Source organism: Danio rerio, chromosome 2 (genome assembly GCF_052040795.2).
Source record: "Danio rerio strain M-AB ecotype USA chromosome 2, GRCz13ab, whole genome shotgun sequence".
Taxonomy (NCBI): Eukaryota; Metazoa; Chordata; class Actinopteri; order Cypriniformes; family Danionidae; genus Danio; species Danio rerio.
The window spans coordinates 48,106,200-48,128,281 of record NC_141022.1 but is presented as its reverse complement, the minus strand read 5'-3'; the positions used below and the strand labels follow the sequence as shown (position 1 = coordinate 48,128,281).

At 35.8% G+C, this 22,082-nt stretch overlaps 2 protein-coding genes across 20 annotated transcripts in view; both read right to left on the bottom strand.

Annotated features, from left to right (window-relative positions):
• The window catches only part of klhl24a (kelch-like family member 24a), an 802,375-nt gene that overhangs the window by 734,883 nt on the left and 45,410 nt on the right, over positions 1-22,082 (bottom strand). The gene's annotated exons all lie outside the window — the stretch shown is intronic.
• Positions 1-22,082, bottom strand: part of yeats2 (YEATS domain containing 2) — an 80,063-nt gene that overhangs the window by 56,917 nt on the left and 1,064 nt on the right. For all 19 annotated transcript variants that reach the window (XR_015478879.1, XR_015478881.1, XR_015478884.1 and 16 more), the window contains exons 3-12: positions 20,676-20,773; positions 19,657-19,752; positions 17,139-17,366; positions 15,343-15,455; positions 13,200-13,361; positions 10,869-10,980; positions 10,332-10,376; positions 9,057-9,252; positions 8,179-8,400; positions 4,737-4,898 (exon numbers count right to left, since the gene is read on the bottom strand). Coding sequence is in view for 4 of the 19 variants with exons in the window: in XM_087241289.1 (XP_087097415.1) it covers positions 4,737-4,898; positions 8,179-8,400; positions 9,057-9,252; positions 10,332-10,376; positions 10,869-10,980; positions 13,200-13,361; positions 15,343-15,455; positions 17,139-17,366; positions 19,657-19,752; positions 20,676-20,773 (1,434 nt within the window). In the remaining 15 variants the exon portion in view is untranslated. The remainder of the gene's footprint in view (positions 1-4,736; positions 4,899-8,178; positions 8,401-9,056; positions 9,253-10,331; positions 10,377-10,868; positions 10,981-13,199; positions 13,362-15,342; positions 15,456-17,138; positions 17,367-19,656; positions 19,753-20,675; positions 20,774-22,082) is intronic.

The following is a 22,082-nucleotide window of genomic DNA, read 5'->3' as shown; positions in this document are numbered from 1 at the left end:
CTTCCTGCAAACAAATGACACTGTAATACATACAGGTTGTGCATCATTGTGCACAACAGAATCGTAAGCAACTCTGTAGCTCAGTGTTTAAGCCAAATGTGTTAAGTCTGCAGCTCTGCTCTTCTGCGTTACATTTCTCCTGTACATCTGTGCAAATTGAAAAAACAAAAGAGAGTTTATTTACTCCAAATCTTATAATGCACCATTCCCCAGGATGGTTGGCGTGCAGCTTCATCTAAAGATTCACAGCATGCTTTTTACGAGCTGTTCTGCAGTAACACAAGAACAGATATTACAGCTCAAGACATTCATGTAGTGTATTTCTCAAGCTGCTCTTTCACCGTACTTTGTACAATCAATGTTATATTAAATTATATTATAGGTGAAGGGAAAAAACAATCATTTTATCAATATAAGGTGATTTTCATTTTTCAAGAACAAAATGAATCAAGACAGATTCGCTCCACTTCATAAAGTAATGAAACATTTTCCCTGCAGGGAATCTTTTTTTTCGGGTGATGCCTTAATAATTCATAAAAGCATGTAGCAGAATATTTTATATGTTGGTGTTAGCTTTAATTCAAAGCAGCTGATTCTTAGATGTTCAGACTTCATTACCATCTCATTTTGACTCTGTTGTATGAACTCTGTAGAGGCTTTATCAAAGCAGAATCACAAGAGATCAACAAGCTTTTAAATATAATGAGCCTTATACAGAAACAACACATTTGTCAATCAAAGATGCATACATATGTCCTAATATATCTAGTTGGAATTTTATAGTAGGGCTACACAAAAATATAGCTTTAGCATCGATAAACATCCACAATAATCATATTGCAGGCCATGCAATATTAAATGGGGATTGTAGTTGAGGAGCCACAGATCGCGACACATGAGATTTGTGGAGTGACTGCAGAGTTTTAGCATAATAGAGTAAATGTTTGTTATGTGTATGTATTTCTGAGGCCAGTGACTGTATGAGGATTTTACAAGCATTCAGGGATACAAAATTGTACCGTTTGTTACTTAATTAATTATTAAATCTATTGAATTATTTAAACAGTGAAGACTATGCAGTATTATTTTACATTTGATTATTCAATTACTACTACTGAATACCATTAGACTCCTCAGAAAACAAAAAAAGCATGATTTCATTTGTATCTTTTGATCTATATTGTATGTATCTGTGTTTTTATATTGTTTATTATATTTTATGCAGATGCACTCCCTGACAGAATCATCCTAATTAATCTAAAAGGATCAATTCTAATGTTGAATGCACAGTATGTAATGTATACAGGGCTTTACATTAACACCTGCCAACCCACCAAATGCGGATAGATTTTATCTGTAGCGGGTTAGACAGCCTACTCCACTAGCCACATTGGCTGGTTGAAAATTATTTTTAAATTGTAGTTTTCTTAAAAGCATGGTTCGACAATAAGGATGGCCCAATATTTGTGCAAATGCGATCTTAGAATCGAGAAGCAGCATGACTGACAAATATAATTTTGCTCGTGCGGGCAAAAGAAAACCGGTTGAATATCGAATGAGAGGATAATCACTCGCGCCGATGTAATGCGTGCGTTTAAAACACTGTTTAAAACATGTGCACACTCCTGTTTCCTTGCCTAAAACAACCGTGCCTGGAAACGCAATTGGTGTTATCCGTTCTCTTTCAAGTAGACTAGACAGAAAGTTATGTTCATGCACCCACAGTCTTGCTGCTTTCAAGAGCTCCAAATTTGTGGCTAAAAAATAAATATTTATCTATTTTGGTGTGGTTAGAGATAAATTTAGTAAATCATTTGAGCTCTGAAAAGTCATGTGAAATAAAAACTAATTGTAATACCACACTATGAAACTATGACCCATGTGCTCATGCTCACAGCAAGCTCATTCACAACATACACAAAAAGTAAAATGAATTAGAAGGCATGTGGACATTCCACAAAATTTAAATCAAGTAATTTTAGCATGTCAAAGTCATATTTATGCATTTAAAATATATTTTCCCAACAATAAACCTGTGGCTAGTTAAAATGGAGAGTGGCTTGTAATGTAGGAAAACTACTAGCCACACTGGCTGGTGATCAAAAAAAGTTAATGTCAAGCCCTGAATGTGTATATATATGTAATAAGAAAAAAAATCCTCTGAAGTTTGTGATATCTGGGAGGTGTTTTTGCACTTTGTGGAAAATGCAGACATTGAAAAAGCTTTGAAAGATTTATTTCTTCTTTTTAATGATTATTATTTAATTTTTATTTTTCATTAAACCTGTCTGGGGTAAGTTTTAGGTATTGGGGTTTAATTGATTGTAAACGCTGTGATAAATTCTATTAAAAATTATTTTTAAATAGAGATATTTTTATTATTATTTATTATTAGAGATATATTTTTATTATTATTTGTTATTACTAATTATTATTTAACCAGGAAGTCTCATTGAAATTTAAAATCTTTTTTACAAGAGCGACCAATGTAACAGCCATACAGTAAAACAATTTCAACAATACATAAACGCCAAATAACAACAACATTTCATTAGTCCTCTCAACAAAAACAATCACATGCTTCCAATACTCTTTCTAATGCCTTTAAATTCACAAAAGACAGAATTTTATTTAGTTTTAAGTATTTTTGCAAATTATTCCATGCCCAAGGTTCACAATAAGAAAATTTAGTTTTACCAAGATCGAGGGTATTTTAAAATGCAAACACATGGAAGAGCATAGCTGATAATTCCCAGAGCTAAGACAAAGAAGAGTTCAAAGATAAGCTGGAAGTTTACCAAAAGTAAACAGTGTTGTTTTCTACGTATAGCTAGTGATGTACAGCCAACCATCTTATATGTATATAATCTTATATGTCTTATATCTTATATATATTGTAGCATCACAGCCTTGTTTTCAAATTGACTAACCTCTATTGACCTCATTCTTTACATATGAGCGGGAACAGCCATTGGCAGCTTTTTGGCTCGAGACTTCCGGTCTCATTCACTTCCATTGATTATTATACATTAAAATGGCTTGTTGTGCTGCTTGATGTTGCAAACTGATATTTAGAGGGAAGTTGGGGCAAAAATCTGCAGGACACAAGCCCTCCAGGAGCGAGTTCGAGAACCCCTGCTCTATAGCAACATTGGATTTTACAGTGAAACTCAAAAGTTATTGTCTCACACTGTCAGCATTTTTGTCAGAATACCAGTGTTTAAAAGTACATTCTGAGTGCAGAGCATTCAACGTGTACTTATGATGTCTGAAACTGCTGTCTAGATAGGCAGTCATTTGGTTTTAGAGAACACAAATTTAAGGTCAGACAACTATGATTTTCACAGTCATGCTGGAAAATATTGTTAGGTGTCAAGTTGTACTTTTTTTTGTTCTTGTTGTCCAACTCTAAATGGTCAATATGTTGCTTTTGCACCACAGAACAGAGCTCGGACCACCCACAAACACACATCTTCCCTGAGAGCATGTAGGTGTGTTTGTGTGCGCTTTAAAGATGCCAGAATGCGGTTATAGGTAATAGAGCAAATGCCAGGAGCACATCAGCTGTGCAGCCATGGAGGTGGAATTTGCTATCTGCGTACACACACACACACACACACACACACACACACACACACACACACACACACAAATGCTTCTTTAACTGCATACTCTACACATTTCTAAACTCTCAGTGAAGTGGTCGCTATGGCAACTTGCTCTTATGATGGCCTGCAAACCTACTGCATGAGTCATGGGAAAGAGTAAAGCTTGTGTGTGTGTGCGTGAAAGAGAGAGTGTGTGAAGGATAGAGAATAAGAACTGAAGGGGAAACTTGTACTTTGTGATTTGTCTTCCTCATTCTCTCCTGACACTGACTTATCATACCCTCCCAGTGCACGATGCAACAAATTTCAAGAAAAAGTCATTTCTTTGTTCTGACTAAAAGCAGAACAATGCCGCAGACAAAGGTTATTATGGTTAACAAAAACAAACGAAAACTAAAAATTTAAATAATTTTCGCTAACTGAAATAACAATAAAACAAGAGTTTTTAAAAAACTAGAACTAACTGAAAATGTAGTGTACATACAAAACTAACTGAAACTAACTAAAATTATAGCTTACTTACAAGTAATTACAAGCTTACTGTGTGTCTTTTTTGCATAAAAAAAGTGTCTGACCCTCGACACCTTAGAGTCTGTAAACCTGATGCCATTGGTAAGATCAAGCCGATTCTCCTCCAATCAGGCCTCACTGTTGCTCCCGCGACAAAAACAATGAGTGGAACTGACAGCAGCACGGTGACAGCATTAAATATGATTCGAGCAGAGACTTAAAAGTACTAGTTTAACAAATCTGTGGGCAATAATAGGCTTTATTTCCATATTAGTGATCCCGATCGTAAACAAATTGCTTTTTTTACCCGCATATTCTGGGTGAACCGGTTGAATCATTTGGAATGATTTGCATCTCCAGTAAACACTTACCCACAAACTACTTACTTTTAAACATGCCTGATACTTCAAAAAACTAACTGAAACTAACTGAATTTGAAAACAAAAAGTCAAAATGAAATAAAGATAATGAAAAATCTAAAACCTTGCCGCAGACCAACCATACCCCTTAAAAACAGAACTAAAGTAATTAAAGTAATAAACTCGGATAAACATATATTATATGTGATTTATCATGTGGTAACTTACATTGTTACTCCATGTGAGGGAATGTACATACCTGTAGCTGCAGATGAAGACGCAGCCATATTAATGACTTGTCCTGGTTTGTCCACTATTATATATGGGTTATTTATGACCGACGGGCTGGACTTCATGTGCACCGGTGTGGATGATGATGTCCTGGGAAGAGGAGAGTGACTGGGAGTGGAGATTGGGGAGCCTGGAACACAAAAATTGCATTTCTGGGATTAAATCTGCAGTGTGACCCTCAGATATCTTTGTCTGTGTTTCAGAGACACGCAGACTATAAATCCATAATGCAGCATGGAGCGGTCTTTCATGTTTACAATTGTCTGCTTCTTGCCTCACCTGTATATGGCAAGTCAACCATCTATGTGTTGTTATTGCGAATGTGATTTCTGTACCTATTTGTTTGGGATCACATTTTAGCAAGTGTGAACAGCAAAAAAAAAAAGTAAGAAATTGAGATCTTTACATATCTATTTCAAGCTACATTAATATGTGGTTTGGTTTGGCATCCTATTCTAATCATCTTTCTGAAAATCTGTTGCAGTGTGATAGATTTTGCATAACTCCTTTGCCTATGGCTTTCTCACTGCATTTAAAATGAAAACACCTCAGGCACTGTATATAGGAAACATGCTGAAGGTCTATTGCAAGTTGTGTGTTAATATTAGGCACGGGACGATAACCGTTTTCAATGTATTCCGTGGTTTGGAAAAGTCAAGGATTTAAAACCGACAAAATTTTCTGTAAAATCGTTCCTAAGGTGTGTAATGATCTTTTATTTACATTTTTTTTTTTTTTTAGGAAAATAGTATCTCCTGCAGAAAAAAATATCCAAAGATGCCGTTTTAAATTGTAAAGAAATCTGTGTTTTTGAAACTAATTAAGACAGCAGAAGTCAATGTTTCATTTGAATTATATAGCCTGATGTGTTAACTGCTCCAAAATATCATAAATCTTTCAAAAAATAGAATATATTGTTTTCAAAGGGGAATTTTTTTGTTGTTTTTTTACCTAGACATTTAAAAAGAATATATTTTAGAGCAGTGAGCACAATTTTGTGATATTTTTATCCAAGTTTATCATACAGTCAGAATCTTAAACCAGCCCATGCCTAGTTATTATGGAGGGCAAACCGCCCTAAAATTTGAATATGTTACCAATATTTACCTTCTATTTTATTTTTAACATTTATTAAACACTATATTTGTATTTTTAATTTGTATAGACAACTTACATTACTCTTGTGCACTGTTCAAATGTTCTACCCTTTTATTATGTTCGGGATGAAAACATCCACTGTATTAAACTGCTGTAAAAATGCATCAGATAAATATTTTTTTCAAATTTGTTTTGCATAAATCTGTGAATCAACCTCAGTCCTGATCAAAACTACTAAATGTTTTTTTTTTTAAATTACACAATTTTATTTCTTTAATTGCCAAGTTCACAAATGATGTCTCTGATTGGGTGAAAAAAACACGCACAAAATGACATATTTTCAATATAACAAGTCATTTGGACTGGATTTTTTTCCCTTGGACAGTCTGTGAATGACAACAACATTGGTTTTGATGCATTGTTAGATTTAAATTTTTTCTCCCTAATTTACTGTTGGTGGCTGTTTTGCCTCATTGACTTACATTTTAACCACATTTGATGGTGCATAAATTTTTTTTCGTTTACTCCATGTAGTTCTGGGAGCTGAGATGCATATTTTGATTTTCTCAAACAGAAGTGCACAAAGGTCACTAACACACTCACAGACACACTTTAATTTGCTGTTATACTTCATATAAAATTCAGAAACTAAGCTTTTTTTGCATAGGCCTATGAAAAGGGTTAATGCTGCCAACTGATGATCAACAGTAAAAATTACAAATTTTATCTCTTGCCAACAGGGAAAACCCCCAACAATCAAAAATGCATGATCATATGAGCTGCGTGCCAAATCATGGCACCCTGTACACTTATGCATTATGTACTTATGCACTTACGCACTCAACAGCATAGTATATGTATATAGTGTCATCACAAATAAAACAATAATGTTTTTTTACTAAGTGGAAATTCAAATCGCTTCCCTGATGACGTTTGACGGTTGTCAAATTAATGAAATAAATGAGTATAACCGCACTTACCATCGGGAGGCGCTATAATCACTCTGCTAGTAGAATTTTGCTTTCACTATCCAAAATAAATAAAGTTATTTAACATGAGTGCCCTATAGTTCTGCCCCTTCCGCTACGTGATTAAAGCTGTGTTCATTGAGTGCATAAAGTGTCCAACATTCCACATTTCATTTTACTGGTTAAACGAGTGTCAACCGGGTAATTAAAGTGAACATTATTTTCAGTTTTAAGTATGAATACACTACTAGCACTATTCTATGTGATTTTGTGGTATAAATAGTGTAAGTATGCGATTTGAGAAGCACATATGGTGTCATGGTTTTGCAATCAAAAAAATGTGGTTATAATGAAAGTCAATGGAGAAAAATCAGCCACCAACTGTAAATTAGGGAGAAAATTTTCATTTAATCAAAAACAATGCATCAAAGCCAATGTTGTTACTAATCGTTCACATATCCAATACTTTGATAAAAGGTTAAAAAAAATTCAATCTACAATTACTTTTTATAATAAAAATACATAATTTTGTGCTTTTTTTTTTTTTTTTTACCAAATCAGTGACATCATTTATTAATTTGGCAATTAAAGAGTTAAATCATGCAATTTTCTAAGCAATTTAGTAGTTTTGATCAGGACTGAGGTTGATTAACAGATTTACGCAAAAAATAAAATAAAATTATCTATATATATATATATATATATATATATATATATATATATATATATATATATATATATATATATATATATATATATATATATTTTTTTTTTTTTTTTTTTTTTAATCTGATGAATTTTTATAGCAGTTCTCACCCAAATCACCCCAGAGTGGATGGAAACATCTTAGTACTTAAGGGCTAACCTTTCTGACACACAGTTTGTGTTTTGAGCAGACATATTAAAACATCCATTATTCATTCACTTTACCATGGTGAATTAGGAAGAACAGCTGCTTCAAGACCAATCAGAAAATGTCATTTGATTTCCATTGGAGAACAAAACCCAACAAACATATGTGAGTGTTAAGAATTGTGGCAAACTGCTGTTTCCTGGTTTAAAATACCATAAGATGAGGACCACACTTCATAAAATGTAGGTCTGGCAAGGCAAGGCAAGACTAGGACACATCAGGCTGAGCTCCTCTTGGATCTGCTGTCACACATTGACAGCAAATCTATAATGCATTACAGAGGAGTTTCTCAACTTTCAGATGGTCTCCTTTTCTCTAGAAAAATCGAAATCACCAGCAGAAAAAAAGTGGAGCAACATGAAAGAGAATGTATACAGTGGATTTTACTGCTTGCATTTCAACTCTGCTCTTCTCCTCCCTATGAGACTCACCAGACACGATCTTGCAGCTCATCGTGATCGGCTGGAATGATGATTTCCCTGGTGACTCGGCAGCGCTGGGCACTTGCCCCTGTGGAATGATCTTACAGCTGGATGTGATTGGTTGAAATGCAGAGTTTCCGTGGGAACCAAGTGTAATTTTCTCAGACCTGTTTGACTGTGAAGTTTGTTCCAAACATGAAGGACGCACTGACTCACTTTTGACAGTGACACCTGGGGAAGAAATAAATGAATGAGAAAAAAACGATTCTTTAAGAAGTATAATTTGGAGACAGTTTAAGTTGTCACAAGCACAAAAAGCATTGGCACATAATTTATTTGTGCAGGCAAAGAATAATAAACAGTCGTTTAAATCACAGCTTCCACTTCTCATGCAATAAAGTGCAAATATCCTACTAATCCTCTCTTTATAAAAAGGATAGAATTTTAAAGCAGTGGGTAAATATATAAAAGCTGTGGCCACATTAATTTGAGCAAGTAGTACACGACAGTCATTCACCATGTTTATGTGCATAATAGAATATGTCTGTTCGAATTTATTATCTTATACAGGATGTTTTTAAATCGAGAGATAAAAAGGAGAGGGATAAAACAAGATGATGCAGCACTGATAAAAACAGTGACTGCTCCATCATATTTCACATTTCTGTACAGAGAGGTCAAGTTTTGATCTTCTATTGGTCTCACGCAATGACAAAATGCAAACTTGGGAGGTCAGAGTTCACCAAGCTTGAACTTTGGACATGCAAAACTTGTCACACGAGCTTGCGTTTCTGATCTAGAACATTCGCATACATATAAATGGACATCTAAGAGGTAAAATTCTTTTGTGTAGACACTGTAAAATGGACAACCACGAGTCTGTCTACCTCTTTCTGAGCTGTGTTGATCATCATGAGCAGGACGAGAGGGAGAGGAGTTTCTCCTAGAGCCATGGATAGTTGAGGAGGAGGAGCCAGATCCGCCTACGAATGCTGGATAAGAAGATGATGATGAGGATGATGAAGGGGCAGAGGGGATGAAGTCATCACCCAGTGAGTTCCTGTAGAGCTGAACATCCACCACCTTCAGAGGAAAAAGACAAAGCAATTGAAAAATGGCATTTAAAAAAAATTACAAATCTGAAAAATAAAACACCAATGTCAAAAAAAGGAGTTTAGAACTATAAAACCTCTGCACTTTTACTGAAGAAACCTTCTTCACAAATATTTGAGCATACAGTATATTCTGAAAAGTTGGTTGAATTACAATGTAATATCAAGGTCAGAACCTAGAAACTAGGATTTATTCCATTTCTTATTTTCTTAAAAGTGAACAAGATCAATAAATCTTCAGCTGACACATTCACTCATACTTTTCATTTACCTCACTGACACTTGCACTAACCAAAACTGCAGATTTGTGCTCGCCATCATTTTGAAGACTGACATTTTCATTACTATATTGACAGTCGAGACCTTGGCTTCTATTTTTAACAGAAGCTCATTTACACATGCTTATTGCACAAGTTAAACATTTCCTGTGTTAACCCAGAATTTAACCTAGAATTAAAAATGTACCATGAAATATCATTTTTATACTACACAAGAAAAAATAATAAATGAAGTTACAGAAAATATCCAGTTATTAAAACATTAATATAGTGTTATTAATATTGTGTGTTGCCTACTTGAGCAGTAACGTCTGTTTGTAGCTTTTTGTGACAGTTGTGTTTCTTCAGGGTAGTACAGAATATAGGGGAAAAAAAAGCTTCCTTTAGCTTAGTCCCTTTATTTATTAGGGATCGCCACAGCGGAATGAATCGCCAACTTATTCAGCATATGTATTACACAGCGGATGCCCTGCCAGCTGCAACCCAGAACTGGAAAACAGCCATACTCCCATTCACACACATACACTATGGCCAATTTAGTTTATTCAATTCACCTATACTGCATGTCTTGGGACTGTGGGGCAACAGTAAACTGACAACCAGGACTCAAACCAGCAACTTTCTTGCTGCGAGGCGACAGTGCTAACCACTGAGCCATTGCGTCACCTCATAATTTTTCAACATATCTTGAATTTAAAAATAAAAAAACGTTCTATATAAACAAATTAGAATGGTCATATAAACTTATGAGTACAGCTTGTGTTTATCTTACCGTTTCAGCTCCCAAAGTCTGCAAACCTGTGTATGTTCGGTCAAGCTGATGGAGAAGAAATAAAAGAAGATTAACACTGACATCAAAAAACATTCAACAGTATTTGCAGTGGATGGCAGATGAAGTACTTCAACCCACAAACGTTTCTTTTTTCACACTTTATGCCCCTCTATTTAATCTTTTTATTTTCTACCAAGAACAAAAGAGATTGCTGTGACAAGAGATAAAAGAAGAAAGGAAATCTAAACAGACAGACTGCTTTAAAAAAATCCACCTTTTTTACCTTTAGATTAGAAACACCATGTATAAAATAATGGATTCGTACAGACATATTCTATTCTGCACAATTCGCACAAACAAAACATCCTCTCAGTGAATAATATCAAAGACATGGAGGTGGATGCAAGTCATCTACTGCTTGAATTCCTCACAGATGAAAGTACAAAGCAAAAGAAAGAGGGGGAAAAGGAAAGACGAAAAGGGCAACAAAAGGGGTTCAAAGACAGCGTGCGTGCAAGCGGTCAGCAAGTGTCTGACCTTTAAGTGGTGGATGATGTCGATACGTTTGTTCCGTTGGTCTTTAAAGTGGATCTGCACACGGACAGGAAACTCTCCCCACCCTCGACGGGTCAGGTGAAACGGTGGCTCACTAAACACACAGATTTGACAAATGCACCACAGTTAGAGATACAATCACCTCCTCTAGAGGGCATTGCCTGTTCTGTATTGATTAAAACTTAAAAATAGAATATTGCACCTTTGCTAAAACTGGAGTCATTTTTTGAAATGAAATACTTTAGTTGAATACTTTAGCAAAGCAAGAATTATTAAGACTCAAAGGTGACAATAAAAGCATTTTATTCCTGTTACAACATAAATACAGTTGTTGTAAATATTCTATTAACAATTTGTTGTAGTTTCTTCAATAAAATTAAGCTGCAAACGTTTTAAACATTTTTAATGATAAGAAACGTTTCTTGTTTCAATATATTAAACATATTACAAAAGAATTTAAAAAATCCTACCAACTACAAACATGAGTGTACAATAAGACTCTTGAGCCTTGTTTATATCTGTTATCAAAAGGTTAGTTTACACCAAAAAATTAAATGTCTGTTACACATTACTAAACCTCATGTCATTCCAACCCCCCCAAGACCTTTGTTCATCTTCGGAATACAATTGAAAATATTTTGGATGAGATCTAAGAGCTCCATCATCCTCCATAGACAGTAATAGACTCAATTTGTTAAGAAAGTCTCCAATAACATCCTTAAAAATGTCCATGTGCCTGCAGTGGAATAAAGGATTAAGTCAAAAAGAAAATGAATGAAGTTATTATGAGGATAGAAGGTCTTGTGCTTTTGAAACAACATAAGAGTGAGTAATTAATAACATAACTTTCATTAAACTAACCCTTTAAGATGCATTTTTGTCAATCAGATCATCAGTGCACAACGCTAAACATGGGTGTAAACAGGGTTTTTATTTTTGAACAATGACAGCCTTCCTATACTGTTTACCATGATACTCTGAATATTCGCTATGAAATAGCATGCAAGTGTGGCTAAGTAATAAATGTAATTCCTGCACGGCGCTGGCTAAACACTAACTAACTGGCGAATGACATGAACTAGTGTGTTGTCTGTCTGCTGTTGTGACGCGGTGGGCACGCTCGCGATTTCAGGGGGTGTGGCTTTGAATCACAGTCCCTCCCTGCCATCGAAAGAAAATATGCTAAGCGGTTAGCATTTTGGCAAATCACCTACTGCACCTTTAAACAGATCCTGAAGCAGCACTTGATAATTACAGACGGGTGTGTTTGGTCAGGGTTGCAACTGCAATTTGTAGGAAAGTATTGCCCTTTCTCAATATGCATTCTTCAGCGATCTTGCGCCCTCGTGTTCTCGTGTAACAGCATCATCAACAGCCAAAGTTCAGTTCCAAAACTCAAGACTGCAAGAGCAGAGGACATGTGAAAGTTCCTGGATGTGTTCTTGATAGAGGACACCTCGATGCAGACTTGAGCACAAAACTCGCTTGAGAAGTCCCAGAAGGCATTTCGACTGAATAAAGAAGGTGGGGAGTGCAGCATCTGATATAGATTTAATATTAAAGTTCGGAGATGTGACTAATTTATCTCAGGAGTTACCCTAAATGAGACGGTGAAAGTAAACATTTCCATGAAAATTTTTATAAAGGCATGAACAGATTAAGGGTGTTTATTTGCTGAAATTCATATTAAAATTTGTTTTATTTGTATTGTGCAACATATATTTATAATGTCTTTATGCATAGTACATATAGTGAAAGAAGGAAAAACAATAAAGCGTTGTATGAATGCTGTGATTTTTAAATAATGTTCTATTAAAAACGCGTGAAGGTCATGTGACCATCAGTAAGAAAGCAGCATCTCATTTCTCACAGGACGCATTCTCTGTTCTCTAAGTTCATTTTTACGAGGTAACTCCACAAGAACTCCACAAGAACGCTAGTACGTTATCTCTGCGTTCTTGGAATTGAGAAACAGCCTAGCTCTCCAGGACCAGTGTTGGTAGGCCGTGGTCTAGAAAGGTTGTTGAAATTCCAGAGGTAGTAAAACATTTGATCGAGTTACTTTCATCATAAAAATGCTCATGTGGTTAAAAAAAATTCAATGATTCAGTGATGTATTTTAGCTGACCCCATAATATGTTAATATCACATATAAAAAAAAGCTTCAGTGTTGTTAGGTGCAATTTGAATTAATGAAGAAACTGGTTCAAACTATTACTACAATTTATCCAAAGATGGTCATGTTGAAAAAAGCCTGAACAGTGAGATGAAATCAAAGCAGATGGATGAATCGGGTGGAATGTAAACACACACCTGACTTCCACGAGATCATTGGGCTTATAGCTGGGGTGCAGGAAAAACCAGACCTTCTTCACAAAGTGATCAATACTGGGCTCCTTACGAGAACCTCGAACGTACACCATCCACTTATGAGTGGACTGATCATTCTCCTCACGTTTATCAGGGGCAATATACCTGGAACAGAGAAAAAAAAAAAAAAAGTCTCAAAAACGGGTCTCTTGCTGCGTCCTAATTCGCATACTTATACTACACCCGAAAGTATGTACTTTTTTTGAGAGGGAAAAATATATACTTTTGAGTGTGTGACAGAAGTGTGTGCTTTGGGACATACTACTTTTTCGTTAACAGATCGTTATGTTGCTTAATTATGAGCCCTGTCAAACGTCCATGTCATCCTATCTCTTACTGGAGAAGCAGCGGCAGGTTAGGTCTTTCATGCAGAGAAATCTCCTCCGGTCTTTGGATAATTATGCATTCAGATGGTAATCTCCGAACATATCTTTACATAAGCGCAGTATTGTTGTTCCAGATGAAAAATAACACAGAAAACACCATTTAAATATTTTCCAGAGGGCTAGATATTAATTAACAGTCATTCAAACAACTTTAACAAAGCTTTTTACTTGACGGTTGGTCTCGCAAGTCCACCATGTTTGTAGTTTATTTACACTTTTCATCCATGTTAGTAGTTCTCATCGAAATCACGTCCAATGCACCAATACTGTGGACAATATCAGCAATTAGATTATGGACGGTTCTGCACTTAAAATATTTTACCGGAAATAGTAAACCATCCGGGAACCTTTGGCATACCCTTTTCAACATACTACGATTTGGGACATACTAATTCTATTTTCAAATACTATTTAGGAAGGATAGTATGCGAATTGGGACGCAGCATCTGTTTTTTAGAGACAGAAAGAAAACAAATTGCATGAACTACCCATTAACTGTCATAAAAGCCAACTCTTCAGTAACATATTTAAATACTGAAACTGCAAAATTCAAAAGGCAACTGCATGGTTGCATTTTTGCCTTCAGCACAGATAAAAGTTAAGCTTATTTGCACATTTCTTTTCAACTCAGTGCGTGTCGTATATTTTCAGCTACCTGCCACAGTAATGTGATTTGTGCTCTTCATTTTAGGTTTCTAGGGAAAGGAAATCATCTGCTTCACACATAATGGTACAATGTAGAATTGTTTAGAGACGCTTTATTCAGACAAACAGCTTGAGTTCATGTTTTTTTTCAGCACAATGGCCCAGGAGTAAACAGTGTCATAAAGATCTTTAGTAGCTATGCATGGAAAAAAGTCAGCTTATAGCATTGCTCATACAAAGACACACACACACACACTTGTGTCTCACTCACATGGCTTGAGTGAATTTTATGAGGTAAAGTAGACGTGGACTGTGTGATAATGCAGAATAAATGAGGTTAGATTGCTGCCTAGGGGAAACTAAAGCTTTGCTTTTCACCATGTGAAGGTTTATTGGGTTTCAGAGAAATAATAATGAGACTTTCCAGAGAAAGTGATACATTTAAAAATGAATACAAGCTCGGAGAAATAAATATTTCTCCTCATAAAAGCCTGTGGAAATAACAAATGGTTGGAAATATAATGGTTTAAAAGATTAATTCAAAAATGAATATTCTGTTATTATTTACTAACCAATAAGTCACCTTAACACTTCTTTCTTAATGTTCTCAATCACACTTTTCCACTTCAGGTGTGCTAGGCCCAAAGTAAGATATTCTTATTGAATTTAAGTCGTCTAATGCCATACATTTTTATAGACTACAATTAAAGAGCATGGCATATGTGATCAAGTCAATCCAGACCTCTCTTTTTCATATTCCAAAGTCATAGTGTCTAGGGTACCATGAAAATATCTTAATGATCTAATGTTCATTTTTGGCTAAACCATCCCTTTAAGGATTGCAGAACCAAGTATAAAGCTTCCTCAAGTAAAGCTTTACTCAAGGCCACACCAGTATTATTCAGAAAGGAAGACCAAAAACATTAAAAACCTTCTAACTGCAACTCTTTTCCACCACAAACAATTGATGAAATTGTTGTCAGTTTTATAGTAATAGTAAAAATAGAATTAGCAATAAAATACTCTATACTATATAATAGGTAAAGATCTCATACTTGGATACGTTTCCGACAACAATGGTTTTCTTCATGTACAGTCGAGAAGCATCATCTCCTGTAGTGTGGTAAGTCACATGCTGCTCTATAGATGATGGCACACCAAATGTGTCCTATAAATGAGAAAATAATAATAAATGTCACTATCAAATCAAGTATGCATTGAACAATTCAGCTGTAAAATCTGTATATGTGAACATAGGATAAAATCAGCTTATTCCAATTATATGACATAAATATAGAGGAATTTTAGGAATGTCTACTGGGATTTTAGAAAGCTATTTTAATATCCAAGGAAAAAATATAAAAAATATTTACAAATTTTACACAAAATTCAAATAAGAATCAATATAATTATTTTAAAAATGCATATAAACTTGCTTCAAAGTGGAAAATGTATTTAAGATTGTGTGTTTTTATAAAAAAAAACACACAATCTTAAAGACAAAAATTCAGTAAAACTTTTACTTCATTTTACATATTTTGTTTATATATTACATATGGAAAGAAACAAATAAATCAAATGAAATAAATAACAAATAAACCCACCCACATCACAAGCCATTAGGGATGTAACGGTATCAGAATTTCACGGTACGGTAATACCTCGGTATGAATGTCACGGTACGGTATTTATTGAATAATTTACAGGGAAAAAAAAACTTTTGAAAATACTCCCAAAAAAGTGCCAAAAGTGTCAATGACATACAAATTAGCCATCTATCTGTTAGCTTTGAAACAGGAACTTCAATTTTAATAACAAAAAATTATTAAACCATGTAAAAAAATAAAGTTTCAATTTAGTATTGTTAAAAACTCATCACATTTAACATTTAATCACTCACTTAGATAGAGATGGGTTTAAAGGAAAATTATCATATAACTATAATCTGGTAAAAGCTGGTATCTCTGAGTATTTACAATGTCCCCTGCAACAGAAAAAACCCCTCTCATTTGGGACTGAGGATTCTGGGACAAGAGAGATATGACTTGGCCCATGTTAACAGCAGTGGGTAACGTTGTGCATTGTCTTTCCCCCACTTGAGAGGACAAACCATGAGTGAGATAGAGATCTCTTTGCGGTACAAGTCAATGTCTGCATCAATCTGAACAGTGTGCTGTGTTTCTGCAGTCCCCATGACTGTTATTAGTCGTATTCCCCAACTTGCAGGCACGTGCACAAATAGGGCTCAACCTGTGCAGTGCACATGCCCTTTTTAGTCTTGGATAGAAAATGCCCTTCCAAAACGATCAAAAGTGCCCCCGCGACGCGACACAACCTCCGTCCAGTCCAGCCCTTCAGTAGGCGCGCGATAACACCTCTCTTGAGTATGCGCGCTCAACCCCCCCTCGGCGCTTTACAATACGCGCGCCACAACACAGCTGATCAGAACGCGCGCGACAGCACCGCTATTCAGCACGCGCGCGGCGACAACACCCGCTTTAGGTTCGATCATTTCCATCTTTTTTTCATCTCCGCTACTAGCAGCACACTCCATTTCCGCATTACTGGATCTGTAGCGACAACAGACCGCAAAGGATTATGGCCACGCCGGGGCTGATGGGAAATGAAGTTCCAGCTACCTCCCGTTCGCTTCATTCGCCTGAGCAAATTTTCTCAGAAGACCTATAGTTTTACCGAGTCATGCGACTTCGGTAATATCGAAAAAATTTAATATTGCGGTATGACGGTATTTACAATACCGTTACATCCCTACAAGCCATCGCTCAAAAGGCTTGTTTACAAATACCTGTTTAAAGGTCTTGTGTTTTAATGGTGAGTGTGGTCCACTTACTTTTCCTGTGTTCCTGCCCGGGCGTCGTTCGCGTGGAGTGCCGTCCTCTCTCCCGCTGTCTGTCTCCCTCTCGCCGGCCTCACCTTGCTGGCTGAGGGACTCTGTCTCAGACTGGACCTGTGACGGCGTGTCTGAGTTCTGGTTTAGTGGAGATGAGGAGCGGGAGGGGGAATCCAAGAAGCGCTTTATTGCAGGGTGGTTCAACACAGATGGGTCACTCTTAGAAGCCTGGAAGAAAATTATATCATTGTATCATAAATGAAATTAGAAAAATAGTGTGACGATATAACTAAAGTAGAAGAGTTTATCTAAACCACTGGTGTCAAAGCCCGTTCCTAGAAAGTGGCAGATTTGCAGTTTCGGTGTAACCCTGCTTCAACATACTTACCTGTAGGTTTTAAACAAGCCTGAAGGACTCAATTAGTTTGATCAGGTTTGTTTAATTAGGGTTGAAACTAAGGCCCCGTTTACACTAGTGCGTTTTAGTTTTTAAAACAGCGTTTTAGAATGAAAACGATCCATGTCCACACTATGTTTCACCCAGCGTATCTGAACAGCTGTCTGTACACACCAAAATGCTGAAAGCACATCTCGTGACCACACACACACTCTCTGGCATGCGCTGCAGCCTATCTACCCAGATGAGAGATGTGCTCGTCGGACTCACTATGTTTGTTAAATGTGATATTTCATTCATCTTGTTGTCTATTCCCTGACTTTGGTCTTTTGAATCTATTACTTGTTCTCAGATAACGTGTTTTGGCTAAGCGCAAAGATAAAGTTAATAATTAATGTAATCTCGTATATTCTGTATATTGACTGATGGCTTGCCTTTATTTCCTATAATGTATAAACGTATTGTACGTTATAGTGTTATAATGGCCATTATCGATTATTAAAACTGATATTCAGCAAAAGAGAGGGTATGTTTCATATTTTTAGGCAGTTGTTATAGGCTCCGTTTTGTTATGAATACGCATGCAGTGAAGATGACGCTCATATATGCAGCACAATGCCTCAACATTTCTGCTGTCTGTTAAGTTGCTCATATCAATATGAAAATAGGCGGTCCCTAAATCATGTTTTCATTTTATTGTTGAGAAATTAAAACAACGTAGCCAGGGTGATGTGAATGAAGTTATAAAGTACATTGTTCCCTTTGAAGATTTACCGGTGTCCTTGGAAGTCTGTTTTCCATATCAAACTTGCGAAGTCTGAACTTACAAGGAGAGGATGCAGGACTGAACTATGTGTAATGTTAGGCTACTTAATACTAAGGAAAAGCCCCAATCAGATAGGCGAATGTCGGCAGCCCCGCCTCCATTTTCAGATGTCTCTGTTTTCCATCATCCACACTGAGACAGAGCAGCAGCGTTTTAGAATAAAAACGGCCTCTTCAGCGTTTCCAAAACATTCCGTTTTCGGTGCTCGAACACTCCGGCGTAGTGTGGACGGATGGCATAACCATAGCAAAATTTTGTTTTAAAACGAAAACGCATTAGTGTAAACGGGGCCTAAGCTGTGCAGTGCTGCAGCCCTCCAGGGACTGGCTTTGACACCTGTGATCTAAACCAATCAATTTCTGAAGGGCCGCAACTCTGCAGTTTAGCTTCAATCACCTCCAGCTCACACCAGCTTAATAGTCTCTAGTAGTCTTGAGCACCTTGATTAGTGGGATCAGCTGTGTTTGATTAGGGTTGGAGCAAAACTGTGCAGAGCTGCTGCCGAGTTTGAGATTTAAACCAGTGTTTCTCAACCACGTTCCTGGAGGACCACCAGCACTGCGTGTTTTGGATGTCTCCTTTGTCTGTCACACCCATTACTGGTCTTTCAGTCTCTGATCAAATCATGTGTGTTTGGTTAAAGAGACTTGGAAATGTGCAGAGCTGGTGGTCCTCCAAGAACATGGTTGTGAAACACTGATCTGAACTAATATATGGGGTAAAGATAAAGGTGAATTTTGCATGTCAAAACAATAAATAATATATGCTATACTACATTTTTCTATCTAATTAAAGCTAATATCTATTTTTTATTTTCTCTGCGCAAAAAAAATGACAAATACTATGCGTTTTATTTGTTGTGATATACTAAAGAGACAAAAATACCTTTTCAGTCTGCCAAATATCTTGTAAGGCATATTTAAGGCATTTATATACAGCTAGTCTCTGATAATTTTAAGTGCTTCTTTTGTCCTCACGTGTAAGTCACTTTGAATAAAAGCATCTGCTAAATGAGTCATTGTAAATATTTAGAATACAGAATATATTATAATGTATTTAAAGCAACAAAATATTAACTTTTTTTGTTATATTTGTTTTACTTTGCAACAATCCTTTAAATACTAGGTTTTAATCTTTTACCAGCAAAGAGTTTGAAAATCACATTTACTTTGTCCAAAGTAAGAATGTTTATTCTTACATTAATGCATCCATCAGACTGATTGATGGCGGGACATCAAAACTAGACATTTTATATACAAGACAGAATGTATCAGTGCACCTTATCTATATGTTACCTCGGGGAGGACTTTAGGCTGTCCAGCACTGGCATAGTAGTTTGCAACAATGCAGGCTCTGAGCTTGTCCATCATTCTTCTAGCTTCATTCAGCCTCTATAAAAAAAGCAACAGATAATAAGAACAAGATTATAAGTGATAGCAGAATTCTGCTTGAAATTAAATACAAACATCGCATTAAACCTTTTCGCTCAACAGATGCAGCCATTATGAATATAGGACATTTAATAAAACAACACAATACACACCTAAAATATCTATGCTTCAAACACCTTCAAACACAATACTACACACCTATTTGCAATAAAAATCGACAAACAAAAATTCCTAATATTCCATGACTAGGACAATATTTAAACATATTCAAAAATATTCCCTAACTTTGAATGTCTGGAATAGATTTTTTAAAATTCCATAATAATCCTAAAATCCTATGACCTGTGGAAAGCGTGCATTAATTCAAATTTTATTTGTCACATACAGAGTCATACACAGTATGACACGCAGTGAAATGCTTACACAACCACTCGTGACCTTGAAACAGCAACAACAATGTAACAACATAATACAATAATAATAACAATAGAGTCTAAATTATGGAGAAAAAGAAGTTATGCAATAGAAAATAAAAGCTAATATAAAATATTTAATTACTTTCGATATAAAGTATATGTAGCTATAGGGAAAAATAGTACTATAAAATATAAAGATATATAAAGGAGCTATCTGTACAAAGAGAAACATGGAAGTGTTTCTAACAAAGTGCCTGGTATATAAGAGAGGAAGGATTGTATCCTATAGGTGGCTTGTAAAGCCCATTCACCTGTGGTGTACACTAGAACTACACAACATATGCTTGATAATATATTATTGAACTAAAGTAAAGCTTCTCAGAACTTTTCACACCCCTAAATGTACTTCTGCACTACAAAATGTCAAATATGAAGATAACTTTCATTCATATACTGTAGATTAGAAACAAACTGTACTAATTACGTGAGTGTTGAACCGACTATTACCTGCCCGATGACCTCAATCTCATGCTCTTTACTCTTCATCTCAAGAGAAAACTGATCTTTGATAATGGCGTCAATCTTCTGCACCGCAGCATCACGTGCTGGTAAAAATCAAAAAAGCTGTTAAGTAGAAACACTTACAAGCATAACAAGAAAATCACTGATTAGTGTAAGGAATATGTTTTATGTGAAATCAGAACGTTTAAAACTATTTAGTGGGTAAAAAACAGTGGGATAAAATAATTATGTCTATCAATGTATTGTATATTCCATTCCAAATACACACATAAAGACATTGAGTTAAAGTTGGGTTCATATTCAGACTTTCTTTTAATAATATATATTCTTTTCTTTTATATATTCTTTCTTTTAATAATATATTGTTAACTTTTAATAATATAATTTCAGAAAAGTATTCTTTGCAAATACTAAATTTGAAAATCTTATTAGGAGCCAGTGGCTATCAAAGTACAACAGGATTCATGGACAAATAAATAGTGCTAGTTTTTCATATTAAATGCCATTTCATACCGAATATAATTTTTTAAAGAATTTAAGCAGGGGAAAACACTAAGGATTTTTTGTAACAGCCAGTGGAATACGTTTTACATGCCCCATTAAAATTAAAGTTCTGTTATATCTTAGCCACATATTTTAAATAATTTGTCAAAATACAAACTGATAAATAAATAGAAAACTTTTATTTATGCATAAATAAATAGAGAACTTTTAAACAAATGTTACTGTAAGGATCTAAGGAAGATACTTAAACCATATAGGTAAATAGTGTTAATCAATTATTTTACATTTGTTAAACGTTTTGCTTTAGATGGATTGTTGGTTGTAGCGATTGAATAGCTTTACATGGACAAAGGAAAATAAAGACCAGTTTAAGAGCGACACGGTGGCTCAGTGGGTAGCACTGTCGCCTCACAGCAAGAAGATTGCTGGTTCGAGCCCTGGCTGGTTCAATTGGCATTTCTGTGTGGAGCTTGCATGTTCTCCCCGTGTTGCCATGGGTTTCCTCCAGGTGCTCTGGTTTCCCCTATATGTCCAAAGATATGCTGTATAGGTGATTTGGGTAAGCTAAATTGTCCGTAGTGTATGTGTTTAAATGAGTGTGTATGGGTGTTTCCCAGTACTGGGTTGAAGCTGAAAGGGCATCCGCTGCATAAAACATATGCTGGATAAGTTGCTGGTTCATTACGCTGTGGTGACCCCTTATGAATAACCGTGCATTTACATGGGGCTTTAGCATCAACACTTGACCGAGGGCGTGTCTGAAGTTGGGGCTGACGCAATCATCATAGCAGCATCATCCAATGAAATTAGTCAGCAATCAGCTACTGTCTGAGTAGGTATTTGCATAAAGCGATCTGATTGGCTAACGCTTCTGTTGGAAATTAAAAA